Consider the following 18,452-nt stretch of genomic DNA (forward strand, 5'->3'; position numbering starts at 1 on the left):
ACGGGGCTGTACCCCTGGGTCCATGGGGGCCCCCAGAGTGTGGTGTTACAGTGTTTGAAAAAGCACTCAGCTGTATGAAACGCAAATGATATCAGACGGAGAGCAGCTAGCTTCCTGGAGATCACAGCCGGGCTCCCTTAATGAATTTTGGCCTGATGAACACAGGTTCTGGACTGACAGCAAAATGTGCAAGTAGCAACGTGGTAGGGGTGGGAGGATAGCCTCAGCCGTCTGACTTGGACATCGGGGGAAGGGAAGGCTGTGAGAGGCTTGGATCTGAGGACTGAATGTCTGATGAGCTTGTCATCTTTGAAGCTGCACCTCTGCTCAGGCCTCTATAGAAGGGGCCCAGGCTGGACCCTATGGCCTGCATGGCCCCTTCTTGCCCAAGGACACACAGCAGGGTGGAAACTGAGGGCTGATTGACTCTGAAAACCTCCACCAGTGGCTACTCTTTTGTCTGTGTCCCCGGTACCTAGATAATGGTCATGTGTCCTCATTGAACCTTGCCGTCCTCGGCAGTCTTCACAAGGACTTCTGGTAACTTCTGTCCCCAGGGCCTGCCTTCTTACAATGGGCTCCTATTCTGGCCCCTCTTTTTTGGGGCCCATGCCAATGCTTCCCCCTCCGATCTATCTACATAACTGTCCCTACTCACCTGGTCGGGGGTGTGGCATCGCATTAAGAGACTGAGCCTGTGTGGGTGTTGGACACAGCTTTTCCAAGTGCTCCCTTTGTCCCCAGGACAGACCTGGTTTGGTGCCTGCGTTTTCCTGTACGTGCCCAGAAGTTGCCCAGGTACCTGCTTCCTGACATTAGATACCAGATCCTCAGGAGCCTCGTACGTGTCAAGTCAAGGCCATTTCAGAGTCCATGGGGTTTCTAATTTTGGCCCCAAGAGGAAGTACAAGAGGACAGGGGTTCCCATGAGTGATAAGACTTAGACTTTGCTGGCCATGGATGAGCAGTGAGAACCAAGAACTCCTATTTACCTCCCGGGGCAGAGTAGTCAGAGGTCAGCTTCGTGGGGCACGTGGTCTAGCTGGCTCACGTTTCATCGGGGTCTCGAAGAAATGGGATGAGAGCTGTTTGGGGGCAAACAGCTTAATTAGAAGGAAGGAAGCTCGGCTGGTGTGGCTCAGTGATTGAGCCTCCACCTATGAACCAAGAGGTTATGGTTCAATTCCCAGTTGGGACACATGCCCAGGTTACAGATGTGGGGTGTGCAGGAGGCAGCCGATCAATGCTTCTCTCTCATCATCGATGTTTCTATCTCCCCTTCTCCCTTCCTCTCTGAAATGAATAAAAAGATATACTTTTTTAAAAAGAAGGAAAGTGCGAGTCAGTTCAGCCCTCACCAGCTTCACAACTCGGCTCCACCAGGGAGTGAAACCTTGAAGGGGCGTTTTACTACTTAAATGTGTTTTGCACAGAGGTGATGCGGTAAAGCGATCCCCTTTGAGTTGTGCGGCTTCTCCGTTCAGCACCGCAGGGTCATTCATCTTTACGTAGGAAAATCAGGCAGGAATTCAAAGTTCAAGCTACTGTCTCATTTTCTTAAAGATCCCCCTGCTCTTGTTGCATCTGGTCAAAAGCCTGCTTTGGCATTTTTGATCACCTGTATCCATGGCTTCGTCATTTTGGTGCTTATGAGCACACGCAGGCTTTGTTCAGAAAGGCTTGTTTTCCAGAGAAAGGAGAGGGGAAGAGCAGAGAGAGTGAAGCTGAATGCTGCGATGGTTATCTTGTGTCCGGCTGTGGGGAGATGTTAATGGCTTTTTTTGACCTTGCGAGGTGTTAGCTTTGGAAAGTGGTTGGTGGAGATGCTTAGCTGGCATCTGTTCCCTCGTTTTTCAGAATGTCAGGGGCTGCTGGGATCAGCATGCGTCCTGTCACTCTAGAAATTGCTGCTCCTCTTTCTCCATCCACGTTTCCTCCTGCTTCTCTGTGGAGTCTCTGGATGTGAGGGGAGTAGGGTTTCCATGCCCAGGCTCTCAGAGGGGTCACCAGGTCAGAAAACAGGAACCGGGAGCCTGTCTCTGCAGCCTGTGAGTGGTGACAAGGAACGCAGACAGCATGGGGAAGGCGACTGCTCATCCTCGGGGCCACTCCGGGACCCAACAGCAAGCCCTCCTGCCGAGGGACCAGAGCAGAGGTGGATCACCTTTGTCTGAGCTCCGAGTGATTAACCACAGGGAGCCTGGTCCTGAGGGGCTCAGAACCAGGAGAAAATTAGTTTGAATGAAGCCACTGAGAGGCATGGCTGGGCTGACTGGAGAGGTCATGGTTGGTGTAGCCTTCTGTTTGCTCTGACCTTCCTTCTCATTGGGGCCCTGGTCACCCCCCTCCCGCCCCCTTGGTGGTTGTGAAGTGCTCTCTGCTGCTTAGAACATCTGTGGTTCTCTCCCCACATTTCTCAGAGGAACTCATTCTTTCTTTCGTGGTCAGTCTGGTAGTTTTCCGGGGGCTTTTTCTTAGCTCATTCATTTATCCTTTCACTGAACAAATCAGGGTGCCTGCTATGTGCTGGGCACTGTTCTAGGTGCCTGAGATGCATCGATGAATGAAAAGACCAAGGCCCCTGCCCTCATGGAGCCCCCGTTCCCGTGGGACCACGACCGTGGCCCTACCGGACAGCTGGGAGAGGCACCGCCTCTCCACCATGCCAGATGCAGAACAGGGTAGCCCGAGGGCATGAGGCCTTGGTACACGGAGGGTCCCCCATTGGTTTGTGTGACCTTGCTTTCCTGACAAGAGAGGAGTTCCCACAGGTACCAAGAGCTAATGGGAGGACCGTTGTCTAAGCTGGTAAAATCTTGACCTGTAATTAATCTCTAGGAGCCCAGGCTTTTGGGTCAGGTAGCCTGGGTTTTAGTCCTGGCTGCACCTCAGAGCTGGCACTGTCTGGGCAGACGGGCCTGGGCCCGAGTTCTTCACATGTAAGTTCCTATAATCATTACCATAGTTCCTACGGCGATGCAGCCGGGGTGACAATTAAGGGAGGCAGTATGGTAAAGCTTTCAACACAGAGTGCGGTGCCATGGTGACTAGTTTGTTGCAAACAGTTAATAGATTTAATTAATTATATGTCATTTAGCCATCTCTACCAGCACCATGGAGGATGCAGACATGCCTAGTATCGTGCTTGTGGCTTTACTCTGCAGATGTATTACACAGGAGCCCGGAGCCCAGCAGCTCCATTATAAATGGAGGGAACAGAGAGGGGTGGGCTATGGCGGTGGGGACCTGGAGGTTGGAAGTGAGTCTGGAGCCAGGAGCAGCAGGCATCCTCCCAGAGGGGGTTGGGAAGGGAAAGGTGGGGAGCATCAGACTGGGAGGAGGGTGGAGCTAGGAGGGGGGGCAGAGTTGCTGGGGAAGCACAGTTAGGACCAGAGGGGATGGGCTCAAAGACGAGGACTTGAGCTTTAATCCGACCACTGAGGAAAGGGGTGGCATTTGGGGATCTTGGCTCCGACCTCCCAAAAGCAGGGAGAATCGCCTTGGGTGGTAGGAGGGACCGTCCATGCTTTGTCTCTGGGAGACAGTGTGCCAGAGGCCATTCACAGGCCAAAGGGGTATCATAGCCTGGAGTTGTGTGATGAGAGATGAGTTTGTTGGGCAGGTAGAGGAGGACTCGCTCAGCACACAGGGAGATAGGTGGGACTGTGTGCATCAGTTCATCTGCCCAAGCATCCGTTTGTCCATCAACGCGTATTCAGTCCCTGCTCTTTTTAGATGCTTGGCTAGGCATTGGGTCTGAACAAGTGAATCAGAACAGTGTGTTTGTGGAGCTCATAAGAGAGCCTGGCAAGAAAGCAGTCACTGCAATACTGGGTAAGTGTCAGAGTGAGGTGGGCATAGGCCCGGAGCCCTCCAGGACAACAACCACAGGCTCCCTGGGGGCTGCAGACACAGGTGTCAGGAAGGAGGGGCCACACTGGAGCATGAGCCACTGCCTGGGGCTCTGTGCTCTGGAGCAGAGCAGGTGTGCATTTGGGAGAGAAGCAAAGGAATGAGGGTGGAGGCGCATGGTGCCATGGATCCCCAGGGGCCTTTTCTGCTGGACTCAAAAGCTGTATCTGAGGGTGAAGGGAATGTAAAGGGGGTGAGCATCACTCACAATCTGCATTTCACTGAGCTCACGCGAGTGGAGAGCTGTGGGAGGAAGGGAGGCATGAAGGCAGGGCTGGAGCCCTGGAGGGAGGAGCTAAGATGCATTGCCTGCCCTGTGCCAGGAGCTGCAGGCTGGCGCTAGGGATCTCTTCCTGGTCCTGCTTTCCCTGGCAGCTGCAGGAGGGGGTTATCTTCGTTTGGCGATAAGGAAAGGCTGCTTGGGCAGGTTATGCAAATGGCTCAGGTCCTCCCCTCTACAAGCAGTGGAGCCTGGATACCCTCCTAGGTTTGCAGAGAGAGGCAAGCAGGGCCTGAGCAGAAAGCCTCTCTCCTCCATTATCACAGCCGGAGAGGTGAGAGTCAGAAAGTGAGGAGGTGCCACCTCAGCTTGCCTGCCCCCTCCTGTTCATCCTCTCTGTGGGAGAAACTGCCCTGCCTTGAGGGGCTGGCACTGGGGACGATGGCTTCTTGGGGGCGGGCCTCCCAGGAAGCAGGGGCAGCTGGAGAGACAGGCAGGTATCCCGGGGACATTTATAGCAGCACAGACCTTAGCAGGTGCCAGCACCTCAGAACAGCCTCTTCCTTCTCCCCGAGCTGCCTGAGCCCACACAGCCAGGTGGGCGGGAGACTTGTGAGGGGGCCCCTGCCCTCACCGCATCTGCTCACACACCTTCTGGCAACTCTCCTGGGGCTTCCTGCTTCTCCTTACACTTGCAGCATGTCCTTCATTCTCTTCCTTGTTTTCCTCCTTATTTTTCTCTCCTTCTCAGCCTCCCCACTGCTTTCTGTTCCTCCTCTCTCCTCTGTCATTCTTGTCTTCCTCCCTCCCTCTCTCTCTTCCTCCCTTCCCTCCCTCTTTTCCGTCCCTTATTCTCCTCATCTGTGAAATGGGAGTGGAGATCCCTAGCTTCCTGGAGCTGCTGGGTGGTGATGAGTTAATTTCAGCATGCCCCTTCTGCCCACTTTGGAGGTGCCAGGTTTGCTGGTCCTGGGGGGCGGGGGGGGGGGGCGCGGGGAGGGGGGCGGTGTGTGTGTGACCATGGACAGCATCCAGTTCTCACTCTCAAAGAGCTTACTTACCACTAGGTGGGAGTCAAGTTCAGACACCCAGTGATCATTTCTGAGGGCCTGGCTGGGCCACCCTGGACTGTCAGCTCCTGAAATGCTATGCTCAGGAGAGCCCATTATGCTACGTGACAGGTGCTCTCTCAGCCCCAGCAGCTGCAGGCCCTACACCTCCGCAGGCGCTGAGGCTGGCGCCGTCGGAGCACAAAGGGAAGCTGCCCACATTGTCTTAGCTGGGTCTGTAGGCTCATCAGCCTGACTTCTGCAGGTGACTTTCGCTAACTCAACAACTTACCGTGCTTTTGAGTAACATCATTATCACTAGTGCCATTGACATTGCAAGGGTTTCCTTTAAGAAGAGGCCAGCCAGCTTCAGTTCCCAGCCGTCGCTCAGCCTCCCAGCTGCCTCCAGCAGGGGCCGCCCTTCCTTCCTTCATCTCCTGAGATGCCCAGAGGCTCTGCCAGGCCCCTGGCTGTTCAGGAGTCTCAGTCACACCACACTGCCTGGCCAGGGAGAAACTGAATGAGCTGCATTCACAATGAAGCCTGCCATTCCTTCAAGGGCAGCCACTGGCTTTCTCCAGGGAGGTTTCAGTTTCTTAATATGCATAACAAACCTACCCACACCAGCTCCCCCACAGGTTATATCCCATCAGTAAACAGACCTGCATTAAGTATGCTAGTGTGGGGACAAAAAGATATTCATACTTTCCCTCCCACCTCCTAACTTCTGGCTAGGCTAATAGCCAAATTAACAGAGACAGACAGATTAAAGGAGAGAAAGTTTAACACAGGTGCGTGGGGAATTCACATAAGGCATGAAAATTCCAACATCTGTGAGGCAACATTGATTACGTATATAAGACAAAATTGAACAAAGAAGAAAGCGGGGGGAGAGGGTATTAGATCTCAGAGGTGGAAATGGTTTGCTTACAGGTAGTTGAATAGAAGGAAAATCCTCCCGGGGCTGCTCAGAAATAACGGGACCAGGGTGTCCAGCTAACAGTCCTGGCCATCTGCCTGTAGCCTCGTGTTTACCACACTTGATTCCAATTAGGCTAAGGCTGCCTCCGAAGATCTCCTTCCTGAAGCAGGTTTCTCCATCTGAATCTTTTGGGGAAAGGGGAAGGGTCAAAGGTTCCTTCTGGCTCTTTCTTAACAAACAGCTTAAAATCAATATCCCAGAAAGCAGCTTCGGAGCTGCAGAATGTTGGTCCCTTCCCTAGGAGCTAGACAAAGGAGCATGTTTCCTGCAGGAGGCAGGCATGGAGCAGGCACATGGGGGCAGTGTGGGGAGTGCAGTGAGAGCCAGTGGCACTGGGCACCGAGGAGGAAGCCCAGGAGGCCTGCCTGGAGGGGAAAAGAGCCAGGCAAGGAAGAGGAAGGTCCCCCCAGCTGTCCCTGCTTCCTGGAAGTGGCATACCTCTTCATCGTTGTGTAAATCAGCTTTATTTCTACTTGGAGCTCCTCTCCTCTAGTGCTGGGGGGGGGGGGGGGGGTTGGGGAGAAGGCGGGCTTGACCTCCATCATCTTGTGAGCTTTGCCTTTCTTGGGTCCTGTCAAAGGTCTGAGCTCCTATTCATAGCAGGACACTGGGGTGGGGGTAGAAGTACTGCAAGGGCGGGAGATGGAGGCGAGGAAGCCCCAGGTGTGTGCTGAGCTAAAGCAGAGCCTTGGGAGCAGGGCAGGGAGTGGGAGTGACCCTGGAGGCATGCGGGGGGGGGGGGGGGGCAGACACCCCGCGGCTCCCCTCACCAAAGTCTGTCACTGTTGGGAGCAGGAAGGCAGGAGGAGTTGGCTCAGAGCTGTGACTCATCCCATGGATTCCTCCTGCCTTAGGAGAGATGGTGTCTCTGTCTCGGGCTCCCCTCTTGCGGAGCCCGGCCCCTTGCCTCTGGCATTGTGTGTGCAGCACTTTGCACGCGCTTTGTTCCAGGAGGTGGAGAAAGTTCATTCCGTGGCTCTAAAGGGAAGCCTGCCACAGACGGGGCATGGACGGGACTGGAATCCCTTCCTTGTTCACTGAAGAAGGATTGGCCACACCGTGACAAGATAAACACAGCCGGAGAAGAGACCTGACACAAGATGCTGTCTTCTTCCAGCCTCAGTATCCCTGCATGCAACACAAGTGTCTTGCAAGATCTGAAATGCTGCAGGTCCGTGGCTCAGTGCTTCTGGCTTACATCCATGGAGAGAACTGGGATTCAGGAGAACCTCAGTTATTTGTCTGGCAAATTCTTGCTGAAGGCCTGCTCTGTAGGGTCCTAGGCCAGGCCTGCAGAGGGTGAACCAGGTACTCACTGCCCCTTCCCCTGCGCGCGCTCCCTTCAGCAGGGAGGCCCGGGAGGAAGTCCCTGCAGCAGGCAGGGCCGGCCCTGTAGATGGAGCAGTTCAAAGAGCAAGTAGGAGTGATTTCTGGGAAGAGTTTTCCTAGCACCACTGGGCAAAGGAAGTTCCATTATTTTATCTTCCCCTAGCTGTTGGCTTAATAATTATTAAACATGTGGAAGAATTTAAAGAATAATGCTATGTATATTTGTTAGCCATCACCGAGATTTGGCAGTTCTTAACATTTTTCAATGTGCTCTCGCTCTCTGCACATATATACTTTTCACCCTAAATTATTGAGAAATAATTTGCAGGCATTGGGACACCTTTCCCCTAAGGAAAGTAAACAGGCTTTTCCTACAGGACAGCCATCGTAGTAGATATTATTATATCTACAAGAACAGTAATTCAACTCACCTAATATGCAGTCCATGCTAAAATCACAACCGTTGAATGCACGTTCCTACCCCATCCTTCTCTGTCTCTTGCTGTCCTTTGTGTCTGCATGCAGCCCTCACCGGCACCAGCCACATAAACTCCATGAGAATAGGGCCTTGATCCTGGTGTTGGTTCATGGCCTAGATTGGGGCCTGACCCATAGTAGGCGCTCAATAAATGAAGAAGGAACACACACACACACACACACACACACACACACACACACAGGCACGCGTGTATATACAGGTTTGGTAAAACTCTGAATTGGACCGATGTCTTTCCACAGCTTCCTCCTGATGACCATGGACACACTCGGGCCCTGGGCAGAGATGGGCGGCTGTACTTCCATCCCTCAGGAGTAGTGCGTGCAGTCAGCAGCCACTCACTTTGTGCCCCATTACTAAAGACAGCAGAGCTGTGAGATTATCCGCCCCCCTCCATTGACATGATTTTAGGGGAGTAAAAACAAATCAGAATTCATCAACTGTGAACACAATTGTCAACTGTGAACTGTCAACAGTCTGGTTTAAAAATAGATGATAGGTTGATGAAAAACAGTGGAGAAAGCAATTTAAATAAAATGTTAAAAATAATACCCAAAGCGTGCAAGGCAAATGGAAGAGTGCGAGTGGTGGGGAATTGCTCTCGGGGGAGAGAGACCTGCGTGAGCAGTGAACCAGACAGAGGTTATTAGTTTTCCTTTACAAATCACAGGAGAGAAGGATTTACCGGCCCTTCGCCGGCAAATGCTCCCTCGTTCCCACAAGTCAGTGTGTTATGCAAAACGGGAGGGAAGATTGGTTGTGAAATCTGCTGGCACCTTTATTTTGAAGTAGGTCAACATTTCAAATATTTCTGCTCAGTCGTGAATCTCTGGCTCTCCCTGTCTCCTCTGTCCCCGTGAGGCCCGGAGAGACTCATCTCCAGCAGTAGGTGGAGGGTCTGGGAGTTTCGGGGTTCCCATTTACATTTATATTTGCATTTGTATGAAACGGGTTCCAGTACAATACTTCACTGGTTTCCCACTTTCTCAACTCTCTTCCTTTAAATAATTATGGCTAATTACTTATTTAACTTCTTTATTATAAAGTCAATATAAAGGCTTGCATTTTTCATGTTTCCTCCGTTGTGGGCGGGAGCCGCAGCAGCTGATTTAATTTGGCCCAGTTCTTTACGTCCAGCTGCTCCGGGTCCCGAGGCTGCCTGCCGTTCGGGTTATTTACTTCGTTCCAAGAGAGCCGGGCCATCTTGGCACAAGCTCTGTGCTCTGTAAACCTAAGTAAGACGGGTGTTTGCATTCCTCAGAGACCATCTCTTCTTGAAGATCTGGACGGAAGGCACATCAGTTTGCTAGGGCCGCTGTGCCACAGACTGGGGGTTTTAAACAGCAAATGTATTGCGTCCCAGTCCGGAGGCGGAAGTCTGGAATTGACTGTGGGCATGCTGGTTCCTTTTGACGCGTGAGGGAGACTCCATCTCATGTCCCTCTCCTAGCTCCTGGCAGCTGCAAGCACGGCCAAAGTATCCTCCCTGCGTCTTCACACCATCCTCTCCCCTCTGCACTCCTCTGTCTCAGAGTCCAAGGTTCCCCTTCTCAAAAGCACACCCTGTTGGATTAGGACCCACCCTAACGAGCTCATTCACAACACTAGAGACCTGGTGGATGCAATTCATGCAGGTGGAGGGGTGGGGTCCCTCAGCCTGGCCTTCGCCCTCTCTCGCAATCCAGGACCCCTCAGGGGATGTCAGGCCTAAACCGGCAGTCGGACATCCCTCCCGCAATCTGGGACGCTACATTTTTTTGCCCTGATCATAAAAAGCAGTACATAACATGATCCTTCTGAAGCAGTAGTACCATTTTCCCTACCTCATGGGTGGAAAAACTGAAGCAGAGAGAAGTTAAGTAATTGGCTTTGTCACACAGTTATAAGTGTCATGATTAAGGCCTGACCACAAAACGTGCAAGACAGAGTCCATGCATGTTATCTCTGCATCATCCTGTTTTTTCACTGTTAGGGTAACCTTGCCAGGTTTTAATTAAATCTAAGAGACTGTTCCCAATATATAGGGTAGGATCCCTGGGCCTGGCTGGTGATGAGGGCCATCTGCAGGGCGACCAGCAGGCAGGGCGATCGGGGGGTCCCCACTGGCACCTGCCTTGGCTGGTGGCCTGGCACCTGCTCCCTGATCACTGTGGCTGGCTGCCTCCCTCTTGGTGGGGGAGAAGAGGGGAAGGGAAGGGTGTGAAGCTCAAGGTATTGAGTGTCTGCCCCCTGGTGGTCAGTGTACATCATAGAGACCGGTCATTCCCCTTCGGTTGATTTGCATATTAGGGTTTTATTATATAGGATCATTGTCTTTATAAAGACCCTATTTCTGAATCCACACTCTACAATACTGGGGTTAGGACTTCAAAATATCTTTTATGAGACATCAGTTTTACCCCTAAGGCCAGGTGCAGAGCTTTCCCTCTGGAGGGAGAGTGGAGGCCAGAGCAGGGCTGATTCCTGGCTGCTCAGACCCTGCGGGTGGAGGGCTCCCCCAGGCAGCAGTGACCTGTGACGGGACCCACTCATTGCCTGGGTCTCTGTCCCCTGCTCATGGAGCTCCAGGCCTGCCTTTGGCTGTGGCCACCTGTGAGCTTTGTGTCATTGACTGGCTCTCCACTCCCAATCCAAAAAGGACCTATTTTATACCGATTTCCCTATTTTATACCTATTTCCTCCTTTTTTTTTTTTTTTTTAATACCCCCCAAGTTTTGTTTTTCTTTACTGTGAGGACTTATGGGTGTCCCTCATCAGTTCCCAAGAATGTCAGTTGTAGTTTGTGTTTTGCTCTTCCACCTCCAGGGTGGACTCGGAGAGGCAGGCGCACAGCCCAGGTGCTGTGAGGCAGGGTGGTGAGCACGCGAAGACCCATCTTCCGGGGAGCCGGAGGACGCTTGGGGAAAGTGTTACAGCCGATCCCAGATAGAAACAGGCAGTTACAGTGACAGTGTGACAAGGCTTTATGGAAGTAAATGTACTACATTTGACTTTATACCAAAAAATTTCACAGTTTCCTCTAAATTGGCTTTGGGGATGCTGTTGACAGATAGTCTGAGAACTGCCAGTCTGAAATAGAGAGCTATTCCAGAGAGCGGGCCCAAGGGAGGAAGGGGAGGGGGAGAGGGCTGGCCAGTGTCTTCAGCTCGCTCCAACCCTGAGCATGCACCATGCTCTCTGAGGGACCCCCTCTCCCCCCCCCCCCCCGCCACACACACACACATCTGCATGAATTATGTGCACCAGGCCTCTAGTGTTGGAATGAGCCCATTAGGGTGGGTCCTAATCCAATGTGCTAAAAACAAGCTGCAGCTGCCCATTGCTCCCCTGGTTGCAAGCCTCATGGGGTCCCTTAGAATTTAAGGGCTGCGTGAAGTGGAGACTCACTTGCCGCTGACAGCGTTCCTCTGCTTATCTCTGTCCCTTTGGACTGTCTGCCGATGTTCCTGTTACCTGACATGGTCCTCGTCCTGAGCATATCTGCCTAGGGCCAGCTGGCAGGGTTCTGGACTTGGTGTAGGGAAGATTTCACAGACGAGCCCAGGCGATTATGAGAATGTTTATTAAAGCTGTGAAAGGCTTAGCATAGAAGAAGCAACAGGAGAGCCTAGGCTAGGCTGCCTTAGCTCCCTGGGAAGTCAGAGAAAAAGGGGGCCTTGGAGACAGGTTCAGGGGGTTGGTCTGGGACAAGCCGCCGCTGCCCATTGCTCCCCTGGTTGCAAGCCTCATGGGGTCCCTTAGAGTTTAGGGGATGTGTGCTGTGAGGGAAGAAGAGGGGAAAGGGAATGGTGTGGGCTGCTCTCCGAGGAGATTGTGTACTGGGTCTTTGTCTTGAGGTTTTTATCTCTCTTGTAGGTGGGAATCTTAGGGGAGGGTCTCAGCAGAATATTCATCAGTTTTCCAGCCATGTTCTTTCAGGGTCATGGTCTCCACTGATTGATCAGAGTCAGGGCAGAGGGTCATTGGTCATTGCAGCTGGTCCTGGTGTCACCTACCTGGTTTTGCTGCTTTCCTGGATCTGGAGCTGAACTACAACTGAGGCCCAGATGTTCTCTCTAGAAGGTGGCCTGCATCTGCTGTAGAGTGCTCTGCCAGCTTGTTCAGCTCTGTCTCAGCTTCCCTGTTCCCCTGGGCCTGGCTCATGCCCATCCCTGGGGCCCTCTTTTGTGCTGCATCCTGCCATAGACACACATCCTGCCTCCCCTCACGGCCACGGCCACACGGCTTCAGAAGAACAGCGGTTTTTGCTTCCTCGTTAAGTCAGCTAATGTGTGAGGTCGGGGTCATGGCTGTTGTCTTTTTCTTTTCTTTTTTTTTAATTTTTTTATTAGATTATTATCTTTGTAACCATGGCTGTTTTCATCCAGCCCCGCATCTCCTATGTGCACACTGAGCGCATCCTCGCCATCTGGCAGGCACGCACGGAAGGGAGTTCTGCATGAAGGGGGAGCCGCGCCCTGGAGGCCTGTCTGCTGCTCTTGCAGGGGTTGGGTCGGCAGCGGCTGTGGTGACACTGGAGTTCCACAAGAGTGACTCCAGGACACTTAGAAGCAGGCTTTCCCTCTCTGATAGTTGGTATGGAATGAATGGCTGGTCCTCTCACAATGGGCCAGCATTCATCTGCACTCATGTGTGCTGCTCTGCAAATGCTCCTGGCCTTTCCCATGCGCTAGTGTTTTCCGAAGGCAAGAGCTGTATCTCCTCCTTCCTTTCTTTTAAACCACTCCCCACAGCACCGGATAAGAGCTTCCGCAAGGGGTGGGGGGGGGGAGGGTGTAAAATTCACCTGTCTCCTCCTCCTCTGAACCTCCGCCAGATGCAAACATGGTCCGGAACCCAAGGGCCTTTGCAGAAGACTGACAGCACACAGGCCTTGATCTTGAGGATTGTACAGTCAAAAAGGGGTGAGCTCTCAGCTCAGATGCAGCCAATAGCAACTCAGGGCACAGAGCCCGCTGTCTGTTCCCTCAAGCCCATCACAGGATGGAGGCGGTGACGTGGGCCACCAGATGCTCAGCCCAGAGTCAGACCGGCCTGTGACTCCCGTCTCCGCCCCCGTCAGCATCTTCTGTTATTTCAACTCCAAGCCTCCGTCTCTTCTCCTGCAATGTCAGCATAAAAAGTCTGTTACCTGCGGGTGCCTGTGACCCTGTAGATAGCACCCTCCTCTCCTGCCTGTGTTCTGAAGCGATGAGGCTTAGGAGTCAGGAGCAGCAGAAAGTGGTGGGGACAGCCCGTCGTGACGGAGGCACGGCTGGCAAGTGGATGGGTGGCTTCGGGGCTTCCACCAGGAGTCTAAGACAGCTGGCTGCTTCCGCCAGTATCGGGCTGGTTTGAACCACCGGTGTCCTCCAGGGAAAGACTGTGCAAGCTTGGGTTTGGATGGTTGAAACAAAAGCATTGACTCCTCTGGTTCCAAGGGGAAGTGGTGGGCCTCACACATACCACAGGAAATAGTTACTGAACGGTTAACTAAGTAGTTACTCTCCTCCCCAGGAGGAGCGTGGGGCAGCTGAGAGGGACCAGGCATGCTCCACTCGGGACAAGGAAACATGGAGAAGCTGCTTCTGCTGGGGGGAAGAGGGGAGACACGTCTTTGTGGAGGCTGTGGGACTCCAAGATGTGGTTCCAGACAAATACCTTCATGTTAGCACTTATTAAGCCAGCTTCCCAGTGCTGCTGCAGCAGTTTTAGATGTGACTGTGAGCCTGGGAAAACGTGTCTCATTCAGTGTGCTGTACCCGAGACAGCTCCGCACTCCCCGTCTTTGCCCTGTGCACACGTAGGGCACGGCTGTTCCCCGAGGAAGCCCAGTGGGCGCTTGCTCGGCTGCCCCTAAGGCCTGTCCTCTCTCTCTGCAGTGCAAGATGGAGTTCCACGCCTGTTCCACTGGCAAGAGCCTCAGCACCCTCTGTGACGGGCCCTGCCCATGTCTCCCCGAGCCCGAGCCTCCGAAGCACAAGGCAGAGAAGAATGGTGAGTGGGTCGCGGGGGAACCCCTGAAGGAGGGCGGGTGGGCAGGGACGGAGGGCGTGGCCAGCTCTGCCCAGATGCCAGCCCTGTGGTATTTATCGGAGCCCTAGAGTGGGTCCAGCCCAGGCGGGGAGAGGGGCTTACTTGGCAAGTACTGCGCCTTATTCGGGGACTCTCACCTGAACTGCCTTCAGCACCATCAGAAAGAAGAGCTGGCGTCTTTGAATTCATTCTGCTGGTCCAAGATACGCAATAGGTTCTTTGAGAGGTTGAACTGGCTCGAGTAGGAAGGGCAGGTTTTCAGAATCTAAGACCAGGGCCTTCCCTGGGGTACATCTTGGTCTTCCTTGAACTCTATTCTGCATCCTTTGAACTTCTCAAGGCCGAATTTCAAAACAGAGACTGCAGAGGTGTCATAATGGCGGAGAGTCTTCCCCTCCACAAGCATTTCCCTATTCATGCATTCTGCTTGCAGACAGCACAGTCCCAGGGGACACATGCAAGGGGCAGCCTCCCAGGCAGCTGTTGCCCTCTGTGGCCGAGAGGAGAGGAGAGGAAGCGTGGGTTTGTGTGGATGTGTTCATGCTGGAGAAAGTAGTGCCATCCCACTGGGTGTGCTTATGAGCTGCGATGCTGGGGAAAGCCGCTCCTCGCGCTGTCCGGCTCTCTTTGGTGCCCACCCTCGTGGAGCGTTCACATCCCCAGTCGGTTGCCTTCGGTGCTCATCTTCCCTGCATCCAATGGGAGATGCTTGAGATCCCATGCCTGGGAAGGCCATCCTGCACCCTCTTTCTTCTGTGTCTCTTGTGGGTGCCCTAGTCCTCACATAGCCCCTCTCTGGCCCCCTTCACGGTCGCAGGAAACTTGAGGATGCCCTATGACCTAGGGTCAAGAAAGACAGTGGTAAGGCTGCCATCCCAGGGCTCCGTCCTTGGGTCTGCTGGGCTGCCATGTCTATTCTATGCAGAGGATAGTTTGGCAAGGCTTGGCCCCAGTTAGATTCCGTACCAGTAGCAAACCACAGTTAGTTTCCATATCTCTGCTGCTGGAGCTCTGGGGTTTCACAGGTGCCTCTTCCCTGCCCTGGCCCCGAAGATGGGCCGGAGACAGGGAGAACTGGGTAAACAGAACCTTTCCCAGGGACTCACCTGCCTCTCTGTTCTTCTTCTTCTTCCCAAAATGTCACTCTTGTAGCCCCAACCTTGATCGGTACTGAGTGTGATTGCGGGCAGGTCTGACTCATTCCCTCTGAATCCTGTAGACATCTCTGCCTCTTCCTGCCTTGGCTTTAAGTTTCAAGACTGCTTGGGGGAAATCAAAACCAAGTGGCTGATTTTCTTTTCTTCTCTTTGTTCTTTCTGGCATCTCCCCTTTGATGTGGTCCCTGAGGACATGGTGGAGGGGGTGGGCATCTTTTAATATCTCTGAATATTTCCTCTCACATCTCTAAATTAACTCATGGCTTTAGACAAGTTGCTTAATTGCTCTATCTCTCTTATCTTTATGATAACAGTACAGCCTCAAGAGAATAGAGTAATGAATTGTCCTAAAAAAGAAAAAGAAAAAGGAAATGTCTAAGGTACTCATTTCCTGGTTAGATTTCCTGAGAATCTAAGGGGAAAACAGAGGTCTCTTATGATTAGCATCTTTAAGACACATTTTTAAACTAGCAAACACCTCTGCGCTTTCAGACCTGAGCTGTCCTGCCCACCCTGCCTCTCTCCGGCTCCCTCATTAGAGAAAGACCCTTCCGCTTGGCTCTGTCCACCTAAAGGAAGGGTTCTGAGCTCCCTCAAGGCTGAGGTGAGAACTTCCCAGTAGGAGAGCAGACGAAGGAAGATCTTACTCACCTTCTTCCACACCATGTGGAGAGGCCCACGTGTTCCTCCAAGGGGCCTCAGTTTTCCCATGAGGTCCAGGGCCTCCAACCTGCCTGCAGACCCCATTTTATGATTTCCTATGTTAGATTGCATCTATAGGAAACGAGTTTGACCACCAGTGATGCTTGTTCGGTCCTCGTTACAGCAGAGGAAACTGGAAATCCACCGACAGAAGGACTCTTGCCTGCAGTGGAACTGGGGTAGAGCCTGCCCCTGGACCTCAGCCTTCGTTCCCACTGTGTGCACACCCTGGGTCACGGTCCGAGGCCACCAGCCTGAGATGGTGCAGGGGCTGTACCTGAGTTTGATGGGAAATAGATTTAATTTCTGCAGGGTCCGATGTTACTTGCCTGGATCTTGAAGTGTCAATCATCAGGCATGGAATGTCACTGTGTTCCCACAACAGCGATGCTTTGAATGACATTGAGGAGGAAATGGAGAGGGCAGCACCATCTCTAAGGACAGCTCCTTCTTTGCTTCTGAGGCATAGGCTAGCTTTTGGGGAGCCAGCCACTCCCAAGTTCTGGAGAGGCTGTGGAATTGTACCCCTTTCTTGGCCTGACCTGTACCGCCAGCCAGTGGAGCTGTTTGGAATGGTAGAAAAATAGCCATAGCCCATAGTGACTTTCTTTTCTCAAGTGGTGATTTCAGCCTCAGGCCTAGATCCTGGGGGAAGTCCCCAGTGACAGCTGGTTGTCTAATTCCATTACTTATCACAAGCAAAGTTAGGAAGCGTGTTTGAATAGGGACAGGAGGTGGTGCCAATGAGCAGAGATGGAGCCCTTCCTCCCTGAAACATCTCAGTGGAAAAATCCCAGAGCGCTCTGCCTGCCCAGAGGCGCCCAGCAAATGGAGATGCCTCTCTGCGCCAGGAAGGAGCATTCTTCTCTGGTGGCTGTTGTGTAACAGGGTGAAGGCCCCAGGCTCGCAAACTTGCGATTTACAAGCAGTTCATATTAATCTTCCCATTAGGCTTCGTTCACTTATTCAGTACGGCATTTTGGTCAGAAATTAAACTTACCAAGGAACATTGAATTTTTTGGTCTTGTTATTCTAAATGTCATTATTTTTTTTAAAAAAAGAAAGCTTCAGGATTAAATTGGCAGCTGCATCAAAGAAGAAAACCTTCCTGGTCAGGACTTTGAACTCAGGTTCCTCCGCTTCCGTGAATTCTGCTCCGCAGAAGCAGACCCAGGGCCTCCTGGTCACCGAAGCCGCTTGATATACTAGCTGATGGGGAAAAGCTAAAGGTGAAAAAAAAAGAGAAGGGTAAACGGAGGCCGTGGTGGCCACAGTCTAACCAGAGTCCAGAGGAGGGGGTAGAGATTTGTGCTTGAAATTAACGGCTTTGATGGTTCACCCAAACAGGCCTCTTCTCCTGCTGTTATTCTTTAACTTATAAATTTATATTTTCTTATATAAAATTCAAATATTATGGCAAAAATGGACTCATATTCCCAAGTCCATTAGCTTTTTGTTGCATATGCTTCCAATTATTTTTGACATACATATACTAACATACCTTTTAAACTTTACTCATACAAAATAAGACTCATGCTCTACATAATGTTTTATACCCTGTCTCTTTTATATGTCAGAGATATGCTTTCACGTAGGTACAGACAGGTCTGTCTGTGTCCGTCTGTCTGTCTCCCTCCCTGTGCTCCCTTGAACTCCACACTTACACCTGTAACGACTGCTCAGTGTTTCCATTTGGGCGCCCATGGGGTATCAAGCTTAACATGTCCACAGTCAAACTCCTGGTGTTTCCCCCATGTGTTTCTTCCTCCTGCAGGATTTATTAATGGCAGCTCTGCATTTCGATTAGCTAAAGTAAAACAATCACAAAAACTCTCTTGTACTCAAATGCCACATATAATTATGTTGGCTCTGCTTTCAAATTGATTTTCAAACACTAGTATATCCTCTTCTCACCACCCTCACCTCCCTTGTGGTCCAAGACGCCTCACCTTTTATTTTAATAGCTTCCTAATTAATCTCCCAGCCCCTTCTTTCTATCTTGAGCAAAGTAAACCAATTCTGTAAAATGTAAGTCAGAGCATGTAATCTCCTGCTCCAGCGACTTCCCCTCTTCCTCTTCATAAGAGGAAAGGTTAAAATCCTTTCAGTGACCTGTAAGGCCCAACATGATCCCTAGAGTCTCTGTCCCCAGCTTTAGTTATTATACCACGTGCCTACTCACTGCGGGCACCCAGGCCTGTGTGGGTCCCTCAATGTGTCCATCACACTCCTGTTTCTGGGCTTTGCATGGACATCCCCTCAGCATGGACTGCCTTCTCAGCCATGGACACGGCTCACCCCCTCTGAAAACTCTGCACAGTGTGACCTTCTCAGTCCACCCCTCACCCCCTTCTCCCAGCATGTCTACCCCCCTTCCTTCCTTTACTTTTCTCTTCACCATGTAACACCTTCTAATCTGCTAGATAACTTGTTTACTCATTTTATTTATTGTCTGTCTTGCCCAACTATAATAGAATGGAAGTTTATGAGGACTTTTTGTCTGAATTCTAAATAATTGTCAAAAATTGACAAATATTCCACCTTCATTCTTTTTAAAGGGTTGTCTAACATTCACAAAATTGAAAATGGC

General features: G+C 51.8%; 1 protein-coding gene across 2 annotated transcripts in view; it reads left to right on the forward strand.

Moving 5' to 3' along the window:
• SPOCK1 (SPARC (osteonectin), cwcv and kazal like domains proteoglycan 1) overlaps positions 1-18,452 on the forward strand; it is a 430,304-nt gene that overhangs the window by 343,102 nt on the left and 68,750 nt on the right. For both annotated transcript variants that reach the window (XM_036424283.2, XM_036424282.2), the window contains one exon: positions 13,850-13,964. In XM_036424283.2, coding sequence (XP_036280176.1) covers positions 13,850-13,964 — 115 coding nt within the window. The remainder of the gene's footprint in view (positions 1-13,849; positions 13,965-18,452) is intronic.

The sequence above is a fragment of the Pipistrellus kuhlii genome, unplaced genomic scaffold (genome assembly GCF_014108245.1).
Source record: "Pipistrellus kuhlii isolate mPipKuh1 unplaced genomic scaffold, mPipKuh1.p scaffold_m20_p_8, whole genome shotgun sequence".
Lineage (NCBI taxonomy): Eukaryota > Metazoa > Chordata > Mammalia > Chiroptera > Vespertilionidae > Pipistrellus > Pipistrellus kuhlii.